This window comes from Lathyrus oleraceus, chromosome 6, assembly GCF_024323335.1.
Source record: "Lathyrus oleraceus cultivar Zhongwan6 chromosome 6, CAAS_Psat_ZW6_1.0, whole genome shotgun sequence".
NCBI lineage: Eukaryota > Viridiplantae > Streptophyta > Magnoliopsida > Fabales > Fabaceae > Lathyrus > Lathyrus oleraceus.
In genome coordinates, this window is record NC_066584.1 from 416894 (window position 1) to 439362 (window position 22469).

The window sequence follows — 22469 nt, forward strand, 5'->3', positions numbered from 1 at the left end:
GTTTTGTGAGGAGTTGGATGTAAGTCCATTGATTGGCATTCCATTTCCTGTTGTGTGTTTCTTTTGACGTCTTAGCGTCTTTGTGTTGTGTTTTGTTTCGGCGTGCGTTAGCCGAACTACGGTAGCTCTGATTCTCATTCCAGATGAGATACGTAGGCATAGGATGTGATATTCTAGCGAGCCCGTTTCCCATATCCCCGAACTACATCGACTCTGATGTTTGTTTCTGACAAACTACGTAGGCCCAGGATGCGACATCCTGTCGAGTCTCCTTCCTCCATCTTCTTCCATCTGTTGTTTTATTCTAGTGTGCGTGCATTCTTTTTGAGCAGTTATTCAGCAACCTTATTCTATTCTTTTGAGCGTGGATCCCGTCGAGTACGACGGACGTGAGGGGTGCTAATACCTTCCCCTCGCGTAACCGACTCCCGATCCTTGCAATCTCCGGTCGTAAGACCATTTCCTTTTCAGGTTTACCTCGAGCGTTTCCTTTCCCTCCTTTGGGATAAATAACGCACGGTGGCGGCTCTGTTTGTTTGTTTTCCCGCAGGTTGTTTTTCGCGTTGCGACAGCTGGCGACTCTGCTGGGGATTTAGAGGTTGACCTCTTGCTGGTCCATCTTCCCTGAGCGAGTCAATCCTAGCGCTCTTTAGGATAGTTTTGGTTGCTTGTGCTGCTTTATTTATTGCATTTATGATTATTATACTGTGATTGCATATATTTGCATAGATGTTTGCATGCATCATATTATCATTGTGCTGGATTCTATACAGGTTGATTCCTCTGATTTGGGGTGGGTGTTCTGAGTGGGGCTAAAACTCAGGCCCGAGTATACACCTAGGATTAGCGTGGTCTCATGTTGCCTCTCATGTTAGGTCAACATGTTTTTGGTGACGTGACATACCACAAGCCGGACGAGGTTCTTTTGAGAGAGCTCTTCCTTTGTGGAGTATCCACTTTGGTTGGGTTACCTCATCTGAGCTGGTGACTTCGGTGACCGTTCTTTCCCGGATCTTTGGTTTAGACGATCTTATGAGAGCTGCAACGGCACACCCGAAAGGGCAAACCCATTGAGTATCTTGTCCGATTGTCGAGACCATTATCCGCCTTAGGATGACCTTGTTAGAATTCACCTGTGAGGGGAGGGTTTGATTTCTACAGATGCATGTTCTAATGGTGACTTTCTGATGGTGACCTTGGTTCAGTTGGTTTATGGATATTTATTTCTGAGACGCCGGGTAACCAGTTAACACGGGGGTGTATTCGGTTACAGCAAGGAAAACAACACCTCTGAAATAGCAGAAAAGGCAAAACTTAGTTGTTGTAACCTGTTAACGACTGAGGTTAACCGGTTACCATTGAAAGTGATTTATTTTTATTGTCAGTTATAACCAGTTAACCAAATGGTGTAGCCAATTGCAAGCCTGTGTTTTGTAGTTTTTTTGTTATGCAATTGTTTGTTTTGGATCTCAATCATATTGTAACATTTGTATAAATGTGTTGTATGCATTCGCATTCAAGAGTAATGCAAACTCTCTCTCTCTCTCTCTCTCTCTCTCTCTCTCTCTCTCTCTCTCTCTCTCTCTCTCTCTCTCTCTCTCTCTCTCTCTCTCTCTCTCTCTCTCTCTCTCTCTCTCTCTCTCTCTCTCTCTCTCTCTCTCTCTCTCTCTCTCTCTCCGTGCGTGCGTGTGCGCGTGCGTGTGTGTGTGTTGTGTGTGTGTGTCTGTTGTGTGTGAGTTGTTAAAAGTGTGTGTGTAAGTTGTTAAAATTTGTAAGGATAATCATGATGTCATGCATAACTTCTAAACTTAAGAATGTTAAACCAAATTATACTTTACCTTTATAAATAGTTTGTCGTCTCATATTATAGATAGATTGACAACTCAGATGAGTTGATTAAACTCAATTTACAGAAAAAATCTTGCATTTTCTAGCATACTTAAATAGACTTTAATTTAGTTAAAACTTGTTTGTGTGGTATTTTAGTATTAGAAAATCAAATATTATCTTCCTAAACTAATTAATGGAAGTCTTTAGCTTTTTTTATTGACAAAAGTAGTTTCCTTCCATATTAGAGGTGTGTGGGAGCCACAAATTAAAATACAAGCAAACGATGGAAGACAGTTATTCCAAATTTCTTTCGTTGTAGTTTATGTTGGACCAAACAATGAGTTAAAACAAGTACTAGTATAAAGAATATAGAAAAGCTAAATAGGATAAATAAAAGAAAGTGAATATCTGAATGAATGAAGGAGAGCAGAGAAAGATAATGTTAATTTGTGGGCCGAGTTTATTGCCTTGCCTACGCGTTGGGGGTTTTGAAAATTGCAAAGCGAAGAAGAAGAAGAAGAACAAGTGGAGTATGAGTTGCAAATCCCAGAGCGATTGTGTGAGTAGAAAATGGCGCAATTACAGTGTGAGACTTGTTACCTTCCTGGCAGCTGCTACGGTAATAGGTTCAATTGCAACAGGCGATGCAATTTACGAACAGGAAGAGACTCTGTCAAACATACCTCAAACTCTATCGGGTGAAGGTAAGAAAGCTAAAATACAGAAACCCAAGTCGAGGAAAGCGGAATCCTGCACGGTTAAGTGTGTTACCACTTGCATCAGAGGCGGCGAAGGCTCTCCTGGTGAAGGCCCTCTTAACGTCACAAGGTACGCATTATCAATTTCTATACTTTGATGCCACTGCTTCCTTCTTTTACCCATCTCATCTTCAATTTTTCAGACCACTCGTTGTTTTCAAGCAAGGCTTTCGGACTCGTCACTACTGGTATTTCTTTTCTTTTTGGTTGAAAAATGAAACTAACATAGCAATATTACTTCACTTTCTATTCTTATGTAGATTTGAGATATTCCATTATTTCTAGTTTTTGTTTTGGTTATGAGGTCTCTTAGTCCCTTGAAGTTATAACTAAGATTCTCATCTATGAGTTTCAAGATCAAAGTTCATCATAGGTTTTCTCAAGTGTTGTACGATATTCATTATCCAATCCTCTAGTTAGACTCCACTAACGTTGATCCCTTTAATTTTCATTTTCAAAGTTTGATAACTTTGTGAAAATGCTTCCTTCTTAAGATTTTGAGCAAAATCATTTGCTTGGAAAGTTAAAATAACCTCGAAATATTTGATATTGCAACAAGAGTTTTATAGAAATGAACCTAGTTTTTGCATCGAATAGAGTTTTATAGAAATGAACCTAGTTTTTGCATCGAATAGAGTTTTACTTAAATAATAAATGGCTATCTCTTTTAGCTGATTCTAGGATGAAAGAAAATAATATACAGCATAATGTATTTGTTGAGTATTGATGTTTATCCTCCCGTGTACTTTTCTGTGCAGTTTGGTGGAGTGTTCGGATATTTGTAATTTGATGACCAACGCTGACGACATGCCTTGAATTTATATTTATATCCATTACCGATACTAATAAACGTTATATAATGTAACTAAGCTTCGCTTATTTTACTTTTTTTAAATATTTTTTACATTTCTTTTCTATCATTTTATACATTTTTCTTATAATATTACATATTTAACTACAGATTTAGACTCTTTTACCAAATTCCTTTTTTAATTTAAACTCACTTATTTTTGTTGCTGTTATTTTCTCATATCCATGGACACAAAATAGAGATGACTCCTATTTTAAATGAAAGTGGTATGCGATATGAAAGTTGAAGCATAAGATTTTATAGGATAGCATATTTTCTTATACATATGTTTTTTTTCTAAAGTGGATATTCTTCTGTTTCGAGCAATGAGAAGAGAAAATAAAGTTAATTTTTTTTCTAAAGTGGATATTCTTCTGTGTCGAACCAGTGAGAAGAGAAAATAAAGTTAATATAAATAGAGATATTTAATTTAATTTTTTTTATCATAACAAAAATTTAGTTTTTTTGGATGCGCTAAGAGCCGATAGTTGTGTCATGAGAATATTTGCTAACAATTTGCAACTTTTCTTTTGTAAAAGTTGTAGATTGAGTAAGAAAATATTTTTGTTGAATTATTATATACGTATATGAATGTTGAATCAAATATTGAATTGTATTTTTTTTATTTAGTGGGTGTGCATTTGCTTAGTTGGACTTTTTTTTATAAGTAATTTGTATCTAATAGAATTCAAACTTGAGATTTTGTGATGAGTAAACTCTCAAGACTGAAGTCTTTACCATTAAGACACATGCACACTCGTTGAAACTTACTTCTAATTTCAACAAGCGACACGAGAACATAAATTTCAATATAAAAAAAAGCAAGGACGTGTGTTATGCATCATTCATTTAAAGATATGTTAGTTATTATTTTATTTGTGTGTGTCAAGAGTCTCTCTTCGAATAATATATGGTTGGGACATGTTTGTATAAGTGGGAGCAATTATCATCTTACAAGTCGATTTTGTAGATTGAGTTAGACACAACTATATATCTTATCATGGTATCAAGAGCCTGTTTTAAGATCTAGTGAGCCACCTGCTATTAGATTTCCCCTATCGGATCATCCACCATTTATTTCCACGCTTCAGATGTTTAGCTCTTAGCGTGAGGGAGCGTGTTAAGAGTCTCCAATCCAATAATATATGATCTAAACATGTGTATATAAGTGGGGGACAATTTTCATCTTACAAGTTGGTTTTATAATGTTGAGTCAGATCCAACCACATTTCTTTAACATTATGCATTTTGTAGATATTGTCATGGCTACTTTGAAATTGAATAGATGTTCCTTTGTTTGAGAGACAATGATGTTCTCCGTATGGCAATGCAAAAATTCAAAGTTCGTGAAAATTTGTATAGCCTAAATCACAAGGTAAAAATTATATATAATACTCTTTCTACACATGTGGTTAGTCATGAAACATAATAATGATCTTACGTTATTTGAACATGAAGTTGAGGATAAATTAAATTCCAAAAATTCACCATTGTATTCATCATAGTTTTCAAATCTTACATTAATTACAATATCTTTTTTGTTAATCTCATCTTCAATATCATCATCACTTTCAGTTTCAATAAGTGCCTCTTCATTCACTGCATCTTCAAGATCATTCATGTTTTCTTCAGTTTAAACATACACATATTCATCATTCACTTCATCTTATTAAATCATTTATGTTTTGAGCGGTTTCAGCACGCGCCTATTCATTATTCATTGCACCATATTGATCATTCATGTATTATTCTATTTCAATTTGTGCCTTTTAACCATTCACTGCATCATCTTAATTATTCATAACTGTAAGAATAAGTTTGGTTTTACATATACATACATTTATGTTTTGATGATAACAAAGTGTAAAAGAACAATTTTGTACACTAACTGTTTGTCAAGTGTGTAGATACTTAAAGATCATAGTGAAATCTAAATAAAAAGAGAAAATGCAGATTATGATCTAGGAACATTAATTGCTTGTCTGGAGATAACTCTGATAGTTGAAGAGTTTGAAAGAAGTCAACTATAATTGTCAACTCAAAATACAGCAAAGGCGAATGGAAAGAAAACTTCAAATCAAAGGAAAGTTTGAAGTAAGGTTTGAACGAAATCAAATTATAAAAGCCATACTCTGAAGATAGCTATGGGTAACACCCACATATAATATATGTCTAGAATACATATTATACATAATGTAATACTGGTACTGAAATACATAAGTGCCTAGTGGCAACAGTGTACATATTACATGCCCAAAAGAAAACACTATTTGGCACCAAATATACACAAAGGTGCTCAAAATAAAACTAGGAACTAGATCATTGTAGAATGATCCCAAAAATATCTAAACAACGGAAAAGTCAATCTAAAACATCAGATAAGCAAGGACATCATGTTATCTTGTCCTTACCATTCGCATGGTCAGAACTACCTGAAAAATAATCAACCAGATGGGGTGAGATGATAATCCCAGTGGGTTCCCTATCCTATGGGTCCACTCGACTCTACAAGGTTTTCTAATCAATATCTAACCTAAGTCAACAAGGGAAGGAAGACTTAAGTGATGGGGAAAAGTATCGCAATGTTTGGAAACATGCACCTGAGTTCTCACAACTCAAATAAGTCACTATTCAGATTCACGAAACATTAATCTCTAAGCGGACCTATGTATAGGGCAAGCTCAGTTTCATGCATGCTCGTACGATTTGACTTTCGCAGTGGATACCAGGTCCTCTATGAGTCTCAAGCTCAATCCAAGTGATTGTCACTCATATGGTACTCTAACCCATTTAGGGTATCTTTCACCGTAATGGGTCTCTAACCCACTTTGTCGTCCACCTATCCCCCATGTCCGCCATGGTTGGGGCTCAAACCCAATTGAGGCACGAATCATTGGAGTCGCATCTCATTGCTTACTCATCTAAGCATCTCAAATAGGGATGTACACCATCCAGGGTCAAATATTCTGAATACGTGATTAATTCCTCAAAACATAATTGGATTCATGTATCACCAGGTGACTTCATTCACCTATAACATACAACACAATGCATGTTCCATACAAGGCGCCTCACTCTCAACTATAGCAACCATCCATTCACAACCCTCACATAGGTATCATACGAATGAATGTCATTTTCTAATGTTATCTAAGTTTTATGTCTAACTTATAGCCTAAGATAGATCACTAAATTAACTCGCCTGATTCAACATGCAATTCTCACATTTTACATTGATTCAATACAAGTATAACATGAAAAGTGATTAATAGTTGATGCAATACATTTAGGAACATTAGAGAAATGAAATTTGGAGTTTTAGGCATGAGCCAATCGATTGGTTAGGGAGGCCCAATAGATTGGTATATCTAACATTTCTATTTTTCAAAGAATGCAAAGGATCAATCGATTGATGCTGAGTGTCAATCGATTGACTGCTGAATAGATTTCCAATTTTCAAAGTCAGTAAGTCCATGCAATCGATTAGAGTCCAATGTCAACCGATTGGTTCCTGCAAAATTTCATTATCTTCAATACAGAAAGACAATACAATTGATTGTCACTAAGGGCCAATAGATTGGTCCCAAACATTTTTCACTTCTTCATAACTCAGAAGCTTTATCCAATCAATTAGTCTGGAAAAAGTTCCAGGACCAATCGATCGGTCCCTGCACATATCCAAAATTTTCTTCTGCAACAACTATGTTTTTAACCTGCATAATATTTGTTTCATTTCTAGCAACCAATCTCTTAACATAATCATGAAAACACATCAAAAACACCTTACCACGTGTATATTCTTATTTTCCCCAACAATCATGAACACAATCAAAGCAACAACCACATCATTATATCACAAGAATCCGATAAATACAAGAACACATATGGAAGCATCATCAATGGAGGTTCACATGATTCATGAAGAAACTCATCATAATATCATCTATCATACTATCAATTCCATAGTTCATCAAACCCTAACTTCTAAATCTAAAGTTCTACCTAGAACCCACCTTAGAAATAGAAGAGATTAAGAGATGAGATGATGATGACTCCAGTCTTCTTGTTCCTCCAAGTTCCTTCCTCTTTCCAAGTTTCCTTCTTTTCTCCCAATCTCCTTCTCTGCTAATGTTTCTACTGATAACTATAGGAAATGAAATGGTACACAAGGTTGGTGGGTATTGGATAGAAACATGTGGCCACCATTTTCCACTAGGATTGTGTGGTTAGAAAAGATTATTAGTAGTAACAAATATCCCAAGTGATACTACACTTTTAGTATTTGTTCTACTAGAGCAATTGACATGTTATTAGTGTTACCAAAATGTACCAATTAATAAAAGGTCAGTCCCAAATAATATTAATCAAGTCAATTTGAATTCACTATTCACTTTATTTATCCCAACTGATAACTTTTAGAGCATATAGGAACTCAGTTGATCTCAATTAATATGAATTTGAGTATTTAAGGAAATACGGGGTATTACATCCTCCCCCCTTAAAATAAAATTTGTCCTTGAATTTAAGTATTACTTGGAAGAGATAAGGGTAAACTTCTCGCATTTTAGACTCCAGTTCCTAAGTAGCATCGCTCAGATGTGATCCATCCCACTATACCTTAACAACAGGGATCTCCTTATTTCTCAATACCTTAGTTTCCCGTCCTACAATACGACTTAGTTGAGGTTCGAAGGTTAGGTTTGCTTTTACTTCCACTGAATATGGAAGAATAGGCTGGAGAGAATCTGGAATGAACTTTCGAAGTTGAGATACGTGAAAAACATCATGCATTTCTGATAAAAAAAGGTGGTAATGCTAATCTGTAAGCTACTTCACCAATCCTCTTTATAATCTAGTATGGTCCTACGTATCTCGTACTTAACTTATGTGACTTAAACGGTCCCTTCGGTCTCAATCTCGAGGTCACCTTTAAAAATACATGATCACCTTCGTTAAATTCTAATGGCCTTCTTATGTTATTTGCGTAACTCTTGGCATTCCTGTGCTTTCTTTATCTTATCACGAACCATCCTTATCTTTTCTGTAGTCTCTTGAATAATCTTCGGTCCTAAAATTCTTTCTTCACCAACTTCTGTCTAACACAAGGGTGTTCCACATTTCCGTCCATACAAGGCTTCATAAGGGGCCATCCTGATACTTGCATGGTAACTATTGTTGTATGCAAATTCAATCAATTGGGTAGAGCTCCTTCTAGTTTCCTCCACTTACAAGTACACAAGCTCTTAACATATCCTCCAGTGTCTATATCGTCCTCTCAGTATGACCATCTGTCTAAGGATGATTATACGTACTCAAACACAACTTTGATCCCATAGCTTGTTGAAATGCTCTTCAAAATCTTAAAGTAAACTTTGGATCTCTATCAGACACAATACTAGTTGGGACACCATGCAGTCTTACAATTTCTAAAATGAACAACCGTGCAAGGTGACTTGCCTTATAAGTAGTTTCCACAGCCAAGAAGTGCACGGACTTAGTTAACCGATCCACAATCACCCATATTGAATCGGAACCATTTTGGGTCCGAGGTAACCCTACTGCAAAATCCATTGAAATACTATCCCATTTCCAAACTGGAATCTCTAAGGGTCGCAATAAACCACCTGGCTTATAATGTTCAATCTTTACTTGTTGGCACACTATGCATTCTAACACATACTATGCAATATCCTTTTTCATTCCAGGCCACAAGTAGTCCTTCTTTAAGTATTAATACATCTTCGATAAACCTGGATGTATGGTAAATGCTCCCTTGTGGGCTTCCTCTAAAAAAATTCTTTTCAGTTCGACATCATTCGGGACACAAATCCTTTGATTAAAAAGAACAACTTCATCTGGTGATTGAGTGAAACCTGGTTGAGTCGACATCTCTTGCAACTTCTCATCTATCATTTGTCCTTGCTGGATTTCTTCCTTTAGGCTAGAAGTAACATTCAAATTTCTCATTATCACACCGTTTTTCATCCAATTAAACTGAAGGTTAATATCTTGGAACTTTTCCAACAATGTATGCTCTAACATCATCAACTCAGCTTTATGCATCTCTTTATGACTTAAGGCATCTGCAACCTTATTCGCTTTCCTTGGGCGATACTTAAGCTCAAAATAAAAATCTTTCAAATACTCCATCCATCTCCTCTGTCTCATGTTTAACTCTTTTTGGTCAAACAAGTATTTCAAACCTTATGGTCGCTAAACATCTCAAAACGTACTTCATACAAGTAATGTCGCCACACCTTCAATGTAAAAACAACAGCGGATAATTCAAGATCGTGAGTTGGATAAGTCTCTTCATGATTCTTCAACTGACGAGAGGCATATGCTACAACTTGACCACTATGCATTAACACCTCTCTTAATCCTTTCTTAGAGGCATCACAAAGTACTTCATAAGACTTACTAGGATCAATGATGATTAAAACAGGAGCAGTTGTTAGTCTTTCCTTAAAACTCATGAAACTTTGTTCACACTTCGAATCCCATTTAAAAAAATTCCTTCCGGGTAAGTCTAGTCATTGGTAAAGCTAACTGAGAAAATCCTTTAGTAAATCTTCGATAGTAACTTGCCAAACCTAAGAAACTTTTGACTTCGGAAGCATTCTTCGGTCTTTCCCAATTAATAACTACTTCGAATTTAGATGGATCCACTGATACTCCTCCTTGTGATATAACATGATCAAGAAACCTCACTTCATTCATCCAAAATTCACACTTACTTAACTTGGAAAAAAGTTGCTTCTCTTGCAGTACTGACATAACAGTCCTTAGATATTCTTCGTGCTCTTGTTGAGTACGAGAATAAATAAGAATGTCATCAATAAAGATCACCATGAACGCGTCCAAGTAAGGTTGAAATATATGATTCATATAGTCCATGAAAATAGCAGGGGCATTCGTCACACCAAAAGGCATTACAAGAAACTCATAATGGCCATATCGGGTTCTGAATGCAGTCTTTGGTACATCCAAATTCTTAACTCTGATTTCATGATAGCCCAACCATAAATCAATCTTCGGGAACACACATGCTCCTTTCAGTTGATCTAGCAAATCATCTATCCTTGGCAGGGGGTACTTGTTCTTAATGGTGACTTTATTCAACTAGCGATAATCAATACACAATTGCATACTACCATCTTTCTTCTTCACTAGTAACATTGGAGCTCCCCATGGTGAGACATTAGGTCAGATGAAATGCTTGGTTAATAACTCTTCCAATTGATCCTTCAACTCTTTCAACTTGAGTGACGCCATATGATACGGATAAATGGAGATTGGATCCATCCCAAGTATCAGATCAATAGAGAATTCCACTTCTCTTTCAGGAGGAAGAGAGGTGACATCCTCAGGGAAAACTTCTGGAAATTCACAAACAATGGGAATTTATGTAACTTTCAGATTGTCACTAGGTTCCTTGGTGAGAACCAAGAGAACTGACTTTTCCTTCTCAAATAAGAAATTAACCATGTCAACCGTACCTTCCAAGATAGTAGTTAATACATCCTTTGGAGTAGCTTCACTATATGGAATCATGATTAACTTCTCTTCACATCCAATAAACACTGAATTGGCGGAAAGCCAATCCGTCCCCAAGACCACATCAACCTTCTTAAGTGGTAAACAAATAAGATCAATCTGGAAAATTCTACCATTCACCGAAAGCGAACAATTTTCACAAATTAACGGTGTCTCAACCACATCACACATGGCGGTAGTAACCACCATAGGAGGAGATAAAGGAATTGCTTGCAAGCCAAGATGCTTCATACATTTAATTGATACAAAAGAGTATGTTTCCCCATAATAAAACAATACAAAATAGGGATGACCATTGAAGAGACCTGTACCAGCCATCAAAGCATTGTTGCTCTTAGCCTTCCTTGCATCCAAGGTATAAACTCGATCGATGTTCCTCCCTTGCATCTGATTCTTATCCTGAGGCCAATCCCTAGCCATGTGTCCCTCCCTCTGACAAGTAAAACACCTAATCACACTTCCAACACATCTTCCGAAATGAGACTTCTTACATACTTGACATTGCGGGGGATGGTTAGGTCTTGTATGTTGCACTTGTTTTCCTTTGAAATATTGAGGTCTAGACCTAAACTGGTTACCTGGCCTTCCCTGGTCCTTCTGTCCAATCCTATACTGATCTCTTTCTTTCTAAACCTTCTTCAAACTATTCTCAGCCACATAGCATTGCCTTAGCAATGCAGCATAAGTAGTGAATTCTCTCTGAGAAATACTATGAGAAATTTCACTTCTTAAACCAAAAAGGAACTTACCAATTTTCCACATCTCATTTGGTGTATACACGGCCTGTCTAGAATAAGCAGCCATATCTTCAAACTTCTTAACATACATAACTACTCACATAATACCTTGTCTAAGCTGTTGAAACTCAAACTCTTTCTGAGTCCTCAAAGAGCTAGGAAAATACTTATCCAGAAAAGTGGTCTTAAAATGCTCTCAATCCCTAGGTACTCCTTGATTGGTCATAAGAGTCGAAGCACTTTCCCACCACCTCACAATAGGACCCATCATCATGTGAGAAACAAACACAACTTTATTCTATTCACTATAATGCACTATCTGAAAAATCCTCTCCATGCTGGTTACCCACACATGAGCCTTCACAGGATTTAATCCACCATGGAACTCAGGAGGATTCATAAGAAAGAAATCTCGGACACTACCACCTGCAACTTCTTATGGAACCCCTTGAGGATGAAGACTACCATTCAATTGTTGCATCATCTGATGAATGAATTGGTTATGTTGTTGTTGCATCTGTTGCACAAATTGAGGCCATTGGAAACTTTCATACCACTTCGTGTTTCTGAATCTGAATTTTGAGTTCTATGTCTACCACGACCTCTGCGTCTGTCAGCCTTGATCCTAAATGTCATACAAATAGAATTAAGTTGATCAGGCTCAATACTATGAATATAAGATCAAGAACAATGATGACAACCCACATATGAGGCAGAAAGAAATACTTATAATATCTCATGGCTAGGTCGAGGATACGACCTCCTCTGATACAAATTGTAACACCTACATGTAATATATGTATAGAATACATATTATACATAGTGTAATACTAGTACTAAAATACATAAGTGCCTAGTGGAAATAGTTTACATATTACATGCCCAAAAGAAAACACTACTTGGCACTAAATATACACAAAGGTGACCAAAATAAAACTAGGAACTAGATCATTGTAGAATGATCCCAAAAATATCTACAAAGTGGAAAAGCCAATCCAAAACATCAGATAAGCAAGGACATCATGCTATCTTCTCCTTACCCTTCACCTGGTCAGAACTACCTGAAAATAATCAACAACATGAGGTGAGATGATAATCCCAGTGGGTTCCTTATCTTATGGGTCCACTCGGCTCTACAGAGTTTTCTAATCAATATCTAACTTAAGTCAACAAAGGAAGGAACACTTAAGTGATAGGGAAAAGTATCGAAATGTATGGCAACATGCTCCTAAGATCTCAAAACTCAAATAAGTCACTATTCAGATTCACGGAACATCAATCCCTTAGTGGATCTACGTCTAGGGCAAGCTTAGTTCATGCATGCTCGTAGGATTTGACTTTCATGGTGGATATCGAGTCCTCTATGAGTCTCAAGCTCAATCCAAATGAATGTCACCCATATGGAACTCTAATCCACTTAGAGTATCTTTCACCATATGGGCCTCTAACTCACTTTGGTGTCCGCCTATCCCCCATGTCCGCCATGGTTAGGGCTCAAACCCAATTGAGGCACGAACCATTGAAGTCACACCCCATTGCTTACTCATCTAAGCATCTCAAATAGGGATGTACACCATCCAGGGTAAAACATTCTGAATACGTGATTAATTCCTCAAAACATAACTGGATTCATGTATCACCAGGTGACTTCATTCACCTATAACATATAATAACAACGCATCTTCCATACAAGGCGTCTAACTCTCAACTATAACAACCATCCACTCACAACCCTCACATAGGTATCGTATGAATGAATGTCATTTTTTAATGTTATCTAAGTTTTATGTCTAAGTTATAGCCTAAGATAGATCACTAAGTTAAGTCACTTGATTAAACATGCAATTCTCACATTTTACATTAATTCAATACAAGTATAACATGACAAGTGATTAATAATTGATGCAATACATTTAGGAACATTAGAGAAATGAAATTTGGAGTTTTAGGAATTATCCAATCGATTAGTTAGGGAGGCCCAATTGATTGGTCTATCTCACATTTCTATTTTTCAAAGAATGTAAAGTATCAATTGATCGATGTTAAGTGTTAATCGATTAACAGCTGAATGAATTTCCAATTTTCAAAGTCAGTAAGTCCATGCAATCCATTGGAGTCCAATGTCAATCGATTGGTTCCTGAAAATTTTCATTTTCTTCAATACAGAAAGAGAATATAATCGATTGTCACCAAGGGTCGATCAATTGGTCCCAAACATTTTTCACTTCTTCATAACTCAGAAGCTCTACCCAATCGATTGGTCTGGAAAAAGTTCCAGGACCAATCGATTGGTCCTTGCACATATCCAAAATTTTCTTCTGCAACAACTATGTTTTCAACCTGCATAATATTTATTTCATTTCTAGCAACCAATCTCTTAACATAATCATGAAAACACATCAAAAACACCTTACCACGTGTATATTCTTATTTTCCCTAACAATCATGAACACAATCAAAGCAACAACCACATTATTATATCACAAAAACCTAACAAATACAAGAACACATATAGAAGTATCATCAATGGAGGTTCACATGATTCATGAAGAAACTCATTATAATATCATCTATCATACTATCAATTCCATAGTTCATCAAACCCTAACTTCTAAATCTAAAGTTCTACCTAGAACCCACCTTATAAAGAGAAGAGATTAAGAGATGAGATGATGATGACCTCAGTCTTCTTGTTCCTCCTAGTTCCTTCCTCTTTCCAAGTTTCCTTCTTTTCTCCCAATATCCTTCCCTGCTAATGATTCTACTGATAACTAGAGGAAATGAAGTGGTATACAAGGTTGGTGGGTATTGGATAGAAACATGTGGCCACCATTTTCCACTAGATTTGTATGGTTAGAAAAGATTATTAGTAGTAACAAATATCCCAAGCGATACTACACTTTTAATATTTGTTATACTAGAGCAATTGACCTGTTATTAGTGTTACCAAAATTTCCCAATTAATAAAAGGTCAGTGTCAAATAATATTAATCAAGTCAATCTGAATTCGCTATTCACTCTATTTATCCCAACTGATAACTTTTAGAGTACATAGGAACTCAGTTAATTTCAATTAATATGAATTTGAATATTTAAGGAAATACGGGGTATTACACTATGCCATTGAAGAAATCAATCTGAAATGTAGTCGGAGTTTGAAGAAAGCAGAAAGCAGATTGAAGAAAGGAAAAACACATGTTAAACAAAGGAAGAATACAAAGATGTGTTTTCAACAAGTTAAGCTTCAAGATTATAAAGTCAATGTTTCTGAAAAGAAACCATCCAGACAAAATCTGATAAAGCTCTCACTACTAATGTGTACAAGTCTCATAACCCAGTACTCAAAGAAATATAAAGTCTCTTAAATGTTCTAAAGATAACTTCTAAATTCTAATCAAGCTTCACCAAGTTATATTTGAAGCCTCTGACTAGAAGTTGGTAAGCAAAGGAAATATTCTCTTACAATCAACACATCTAAGATGAACAAATTCCTTTTCAATTCTTGTGCACATTCAATATGCATTATAGTACTTTCAAGCCTTGCTCTGGATAGACTTTGTAGTCCACATCATCTAGGATTTGGACTCTGATCAAGCTTCACTTCATCTATTATATGAAGCCTATGATTATGACAGTAGGATACTCAAGGAAAGTACAATCAAAAAGAAATTTCCTTATGAAGATAAATTATAATCTCTATTCAAGCTCCAAACCACTTTCATAAGAAGCCTCTGACTAGAAATATTTGAATGAAAGGTTTCTACTGTTGGATGTGACAGAAGTTCAAAAAGCAAATATACTTTTAAAGTAAAGAAGACTTATCACGTCCCATCATCAAACAACTATAAGCTGCAAGCATCGCTCAGTTGTTGAACATGAAGCAACCTTCATACAATAGATAATTCAAAAGTCAATTCCTGTTCTACCCTCCAACGGATCTATTCATCCCCTATATATTCTAAATAATATGGAATGTGAAAGATACTGCCTAAGAGAGTGAGCATAAAAGAGAAAAGAGAGAAAGGAAGAAATAAATAATGGAAGCAAGCATGCATGTGGATGTGTATGAATCTTAGCATACGTTGAAGTCACAACACAGTAAAGAGAGAAACACTTAGAACTTCATTGTATATATTTTAAGTGTAACGTTTGAACTTCATCTTGTGTAATATGCTTACCTAAGAAGCACACTTGTAAACACAAACTGCGTTAGCACAGTCTGGTTATGTTCCTCAAGTGACCATGTTGGTCAAGCTCTGGAGAATTCCGTGATGGGTAGTCATTGAGGGATAAATCTTCTTAAGCGACCAGGTAGGTCAGGTCTTAGAGAGTCAATGGCCGTTGGGGTTTCTCAAGCGACCGGGTAGGTCAGGATCTTGAGGTAATCAATGACATGTTGTCTTTGCTTTGTAATCATGATTTGATTATTGAATTAAGTCCTTGTCTAAGTCAAATCACCTGATGGGTGAACTGGAGGTAGCCTAGTTGACGGTGAACCATGATAAAATGTTTGTGTCTTTTATCATTGTTCTTATTATTCTTATTGTTACTTGTCTTTATTTTGGGAAGAGAAAAGTTATCAAACTGGAAACCCAATTCACCCCCCTTTCTTGTGTTTCCTGCACCTTCAATTGGTATCAGAGAATCAATTATGTTATTGACTAGATTGTTAAACACTTAACCGTATCAGAAAAAGATCCATTATTTTTAAAACACATTAAGGAAGTGCAAGTTTTAGTGATAAAAGAATCTTTATCCACCACAAGCACAAATCACTCAATGATTGATGATATTGATTTAAAACACGATGAAGATCAACAAAGAATATGATCAAGTCAAGAAATCCAAGGCTCTGACCTGTATTCAAGCTTAAGGCTTTCAAAAATAGGGTTGAAGAAACTTTTGAGGACATGATGCTCAAAATATTGAAACTTATATTTTAGTTTGAAAGTCTTAGTCAAATGTCACTTCAACTGACCAAGTGAAGAAGTTCACATGTATCTAACTAATGAAGCAAAAAGCAACGATGATTACTCTCAGTGTACTCACATTCCAGATATAAGGAGTTAGATAAGTTCCCTGGGTAGTCAGAAAATCATGCTTAAAGAGTATGATTCACAAAAGGTGTTTGTGACTCCTAAAGAATCATCAACCAACTATGGAATCAGAGTCAAATAAATTCCATAAGCTAAAAGGGAACATATGGACTTGTGAAGTCAACCTATGTGTAGAAGATATCTGGAGCTATCAAGAAAGTCATCTACCTCACCCACAAGGATCCATGTCAATTCAAATGGAAGTGTTCTTTGTACAACAAAGAAAATCCATGGAAGAAACTCCTCGAGGACAAGAAGAATTCTCTGATGAATGTAGAAGGAAACTCTAGAAGAAAATTATTAGGCTCAAAGGACTGGATAACATGAAGTTGAGCATATAAGAATCCAACTCCTCATAAGAGAAAGCTAAAGAATAAGAAACACAAAGGCATAGATGTTGTGGAATCAAACTCGGGGCAGAAAAGGTACTCTCACTTAAACTATTTATTCTTCTTCAATTAAAATTCTTGAAAAGAATCAGAAACTTTCGAAAAAAGTCTATTGAAACAGAGATAAATTCATATAGCTTTGTCTAAAGCTCATCATGAGTCAATAAAAGAGAACTTCAGATTATTAAGATCAAAATTATGTTTGCTCTCAGTAGCTAAAATAATAATATATAGAAATAAAATCTTTTAGAAGCTCTCATGGACTTTAAGTGTGTGTTGAAGACACACTACACATTTTCTTTCACTAATTGCAGCTAAGAGGTTAGTATAAGCGTACTGACTTCTATGAAATAATAAGCTTGTTGACATGAAAAAGAGATTTTTCTTTTAAATTGAAAAACTGATATTTCATAAAGGTCAATGATCGGTAAAATAGCAAGTGTACTATTTTTACCGATGTAGTAATAAGGAGTTTTATTTCCCAGTATCGATCTCAAGGATTGCGTAGGAAATACTTATTTTAAGTTGATTCTATCAGAACAAAAAGATAATGGTTTGGTTGTTTTGGAATTTATAATAGTGAACACAAAAATAGTAAAAGTAATTGATTAAGATAAAAGATGCTAGGGTGAGTGGTTGATTTAACCAGTTATGAATTCAGTCAAGATTTCCTTAATACATATGAAACATTCAATCACCTAACCTCAGAATGGTCTTACTTAAGTCCTTAAGGAAGAAACTATTAAACTACCAATTCTTACTCAAATGCCCATTCAATTAACCATTGGTTTTAATCATACACGATATCGAGGTTTACGGTGATTTACGAAAGTTACTAGTCCTAGATGATGCATTCATAAACCCAATTGTGTGAAAACCCTAACAATCACAATCCTGTTATTGAAAGTCATAGATCAATTTGTATTTGTCTGATACAAAAGCATAATAACATCACACAATTGAATTGAAATTCGTAACATAGTAAATAAGAAATCCAGAGTGAGCATTCATAACATCAGATCAAATCGGGACCACCCCCCTAGCATTGAGGGGTTTAGCCTCTCATAGTATGCAAAGAATTCATAATTTGGAAATTAAACATTACAAAGAATTAGGAGATGTTGATCTTCAATGGTGGACACCCTTGAATATCGTCGTCTTCAAATTCTCCGTCTTCGCTATCTTCTCCAATGTAATTGTTCTTTATCGTACGTTCCAAAGTGCCTTCTTATTTCTCTTTCAAGCCTTCTTATAGCTTTAGATGAATCTCTTCTAAGCAAAAGGTCCAAACTACCCTTAATGAGCAGAATCGGCTCACAAAGCAAAAGTTAGGGTTTCCAAGCTGCGCCCAATCAACACGGTCGTGTGTCACCACACGGGTGCCCGTGTTGCTCTCCATGATAATTATTTTCAACACAAGCTACAGATGCAACAACACGGGCCGTGTTCCTCCACACGGGTGCCCATGTTAATGCACTGTTTTAATCAACATGGCCGTGTGTCACCACACAGGTGCCCGTGTTGATCTCTGTTTTTCTTCTCCCATTTTGCTCTGCCTGATCAACAACACGGGCTGTGATGTGGCACACGGGTGCCCGTGTTGAACTGTTGTTTCTTCATATTTTTGCCTTTCTGAGTATCCATAACTTCACCATTATTGCTTTTAAACCTGTGCAATGGCTTGTAACAATGACACTACCAAACGAAGCATAAATGAGATCTTTTTGACATTAACTTGTAATCGAATGCAATGCGATACCAAACTAACAAAACATGATAAATGACTTCGAAGCAACTAAAAACAAATATAAATCTTACCAAAGTGATGAAAATATGTCGGATTAACGGTGGGAATTCAATGGAAATGGTGACCGATCACAACCCCAAACTTGTCTCATTGCTTGTCCTCAAGTGATGTATTGAGTCCAAACAAAGGTCACCCCCGAATTCATTTTCCACAATGCAACCTAGTCTTTCACCATTTGTGTTCTTCCTTTCCAATCGAGTTTCAGGTCTCTCCGATTCAGGCAGTTTACCATATTTCCACATCAGAAACCTCTTCACCTGCAAGCTTTTCACACACTCACAATATCTCTCAGGGTTAGGTGTGTACACTCACAGCACAGTATGCAATACCAAACTCTTAACTTTGAATACATTCTAATGTCACTACCACAACAGATTCCACACACTTTTCGAGGTCTTTTTGGGTTGTAACGGGGCTTGGGTACGGTGGGATAAACAAAAAAATGGATAACAAAGGGTTTTGAACTCGGTAGTCATGTTGTGTGATTTTTCTTTCTCTTTTTCTCGTGCACACGTATACTCTGGGGGTTAATTTCACTCTTTTGACTCTTTTTCTACTCAAATTTTTCGAGCATTTTATATGTGTTAGAGTCCTAAGTCTCGGCAAGTGCATTTTTCTCTTTTGTTTTTCTTTTCTCTTTTTTTTTTCTTTTAAATAACATATATACTATTTTTCTTTTTGTGATGATCTCTTATTATGCACTTGCCTTCTCTTTCAAGATTTCCACCCCAAACTTAGTTTTATTGCACATCTTGCAATTCACACAATCATACCGAGTTATGGAAAAAGAAATGAATGATTAAAAGTTACAGGGGGTTTATGATGAATAAAATGGCTAAGGCTCAACGGGGTTTACGAAGGGAAACATACAGATATGGATGGTTAGAAAGGCCCTGGCTAAACAAACAACTTGCCTCGGTGTGTGTTGTCATGCTGTGACGTATCAACAGGACATACGCAAAATCAGAGTGATAAAGTCATACCTGGCTGAACTCTCATGCTGATATTTAGTGTTTGGCTTTTTGTGATCTCACCATGTTGGTTAGCTTGCAAGCTATGAAGTCTCCTCGTGTTATGTGGTTCTTTTCTGACTTGGTCTTTTCATACCGCTCTCTTGGTCCGGTGTCACCAAATTGTGTCCGACTTTACTTCTCATGGTTGCATCAACTTCCGGGGTGCCTTATCAGAATAAGTATGAGGGGTGTCTTTCATCCACTACCATTGATCCCGGATTCGTCCACAATTTCTCATCACTCTGTACACACAGGTAAACAATAAAAACAAACGATGAAGGAAAACACGAACAAAATGAAAACGAACTAAAACATGAAAGGAAACCCCCCCCCCCTCCCACACCTGAACTAAACATTGACCTCAATGTTTAAATCCAGATACAAAGGGGACTCACAACGACTATTATTGTTTTACTACACTTGTGTGGTTTCCTTCCATTTTGAGGTGTTTGTGACTTTGCCCTTCTAATTCTCCTCCTCCCCTACAACAAAATTTTAGCACACGCAAAGAGAAAGAAAAACGAAATAAATTAGAAATCAAACGCGTGGGTTGCCTCCCACGAAGCGCTTTGTTTAACATCGCATGGCTCGACGGTTCATTTCCCTTATCATGGGGGGTATTTCAGGTTCAAAACCTTGTTGCACCTCTTATCTATAACTCGGACGTTGTCTCTTTTATCAGTGTGGACTCCTTTGTGCCACAATTCCTTTTTAACCTTTCTTTCGATGTTAGGAATCTTCCCGTTTAGGGTGGCTACTGGCAGTGGTGAGACTTTGATAGTATTCAATGTCCTGATTAAGCCTACTTGATACTGAGATTCTGTATCTTTCTCCATCTCTTGGTCTTCAATAGCATTCAATGTTATTTCCTTGTTGTGAACTTTCAAGGTTAACGTGCACTCATCTATGTCGAGCTTGCATCGACTCGTCTTCATGAAAGGTCTACCAAGAATGATGGGTGCCTCATTGTCTTCAAGTATGTCTAGGATTACAAAATCGACTGGGAAAGTCAAGTCCGCTATTGTTACCAGCACATCTTCAGCCATACCATAAGCATCTTTTCTTGAGTGATCCGCAAATTTCAGACTGGTCTTTATATCACTAATATTTCTAATACCCAGTCTGTGATAGATTGATAATGGCATCAGATTCACACTAGCTCCAGAATCTAGTAGTACCTTTTTGAAGGTTCTTTCTTTGATTGTGCATGGTACTGTGACGGTTCTTGGATCCTTTTGTTTGTTAGGAATGTTCTGTTCCAGGGAGTTTGCTTTATATTGTTCCTTACCGGATACCTGTTCTTCAGTGGTTGGTTTCTTTTCAGCCATTACCTCTTCCACGAATTTCTTGTACATGGGCATCCTTTCAAGTACTTCAAACAAGGCCATATGACCCTCAATCCTTTTACACATTGTCATGAATTTCCCCAAGTCTGGCTCACTAGGTTCCTTCCTTGTAATTCTTTGAGGGTAGGGCAACTTAATCACCTGTTTAGTTCCTTTTGTAGTTTCTTCTTTAGTCGGCTCGCTCGGTGATATAATTTTTTTCCTTTTTAGCAGCCTTTTTCTCTGTCGTTGTGACAGTATTAACATTCTCCTGCCCTCTCGGATTTTGAACTGTTTCACTTGGTAGGGAACCTGGTGTTCGAGAACTTGCCAGTTGCTGTGCTATCTGCCCCAGCTGAACTTCGAGATTCTTTAGGGATGCGGCGGTGTTTCTCTGATTGTTTCTAGTCTCTTCTTCAAATTGCCCATTTTGAGCTGCCATCTTTTCAATTGCAATCTCCCAATCTGCCTTCTTTGGGACTTGTTGTTGTTGTTGCTGATATTGGTTTTGATATTGGCCTTGTACCTGCTGTTGCACATTCCCTTTCTGATCCTTCCATGCAAAGTTGGGATGATTCTTCCACCCCGGATTGTATGTGTTGGAGTAGGGATTATTTTGCTTCAAAAACTTGATATCTTCTATCTGCTGCGGTGTTGCAAAGCAATGAACAGTATTGTGTGATCCATTACAAATGCCACACACATCGTTTGGTGCCTGTTGCACTTGAGCCACTTTCTGAGCACCTATGTTTAGTGCTCTCAACCTTTTCTCTACCTCCGCAGCAACAGCTTCTTCAATTTTCACCTGTTTATTTGTTTCAAGCTTCAAGTCAATAACTGCAGATTTGCTTGATACCCTGTCATATAACTCTAAATGCTCGTTCGAGGCAATAACTTCAATTATCTTCTTCATACCGGTGGTTGTTGCAAAGTTGGTTGAGCCACCAGCTGCTGAATCAAGGATTTGTCTCGTTTGAATTCGAATACCATTGACAAACATTTGCATTTGTTCAGTTTCATCCATGTTGTGAGTAGGACAAGCCACTAGGATTCTCTTGAATCGTTTGTAGGCATCTCCTAGTGACTCACCCTCCTTCTGTTTGAAGT

At 36.8% G+C, this 22469-nt stretch overlaps 2 protein-coding genes across 2 annotated transcripts; one reads left to right on the top strand and one right to left on the bottom strand.

Moving 5' to 3' along the window:
* Positions 1–2182: 2182 nt before the first annotated feature.
* LOC127096758 (uncharacterized) lies at positions 2183–3548 on the top strand. The gene is made up of 3 exons (XM_051035309.1): positions 2183–2658; positions 2732–2776; positions 3347–3548. Exons 1-3 carry the CDS (start codon positions 2243–2245, stop codon positions 3402–3404), a joined length of 519 nt encoding a protein of 172 aa, XP_050891266.1. The 5' UTR covers positions 2183–2242; the 3' UTR covers positions 3405–3548.
* Positions 3549–10842: 7294 nt separating this feature from the next.
* On the bottom strand, positions 10843–11823 carry LOC127091246 (uncharacterized). The gene is made up of 2 exons (XM_051029827.1): positions 11629–11823; positions 10843–11427 (listed from the first exon to the last, which is right to left on the bottom strand). Exons 1-2 carry the CDS (start codon positions 11821–11823, stop codon positions 10843–10845), a joined length of 780 nt encoding a protein of 259 aa, XP_050885784.1.
* Positions 11824–22469: the final 10646 nt, after the last annotated feature.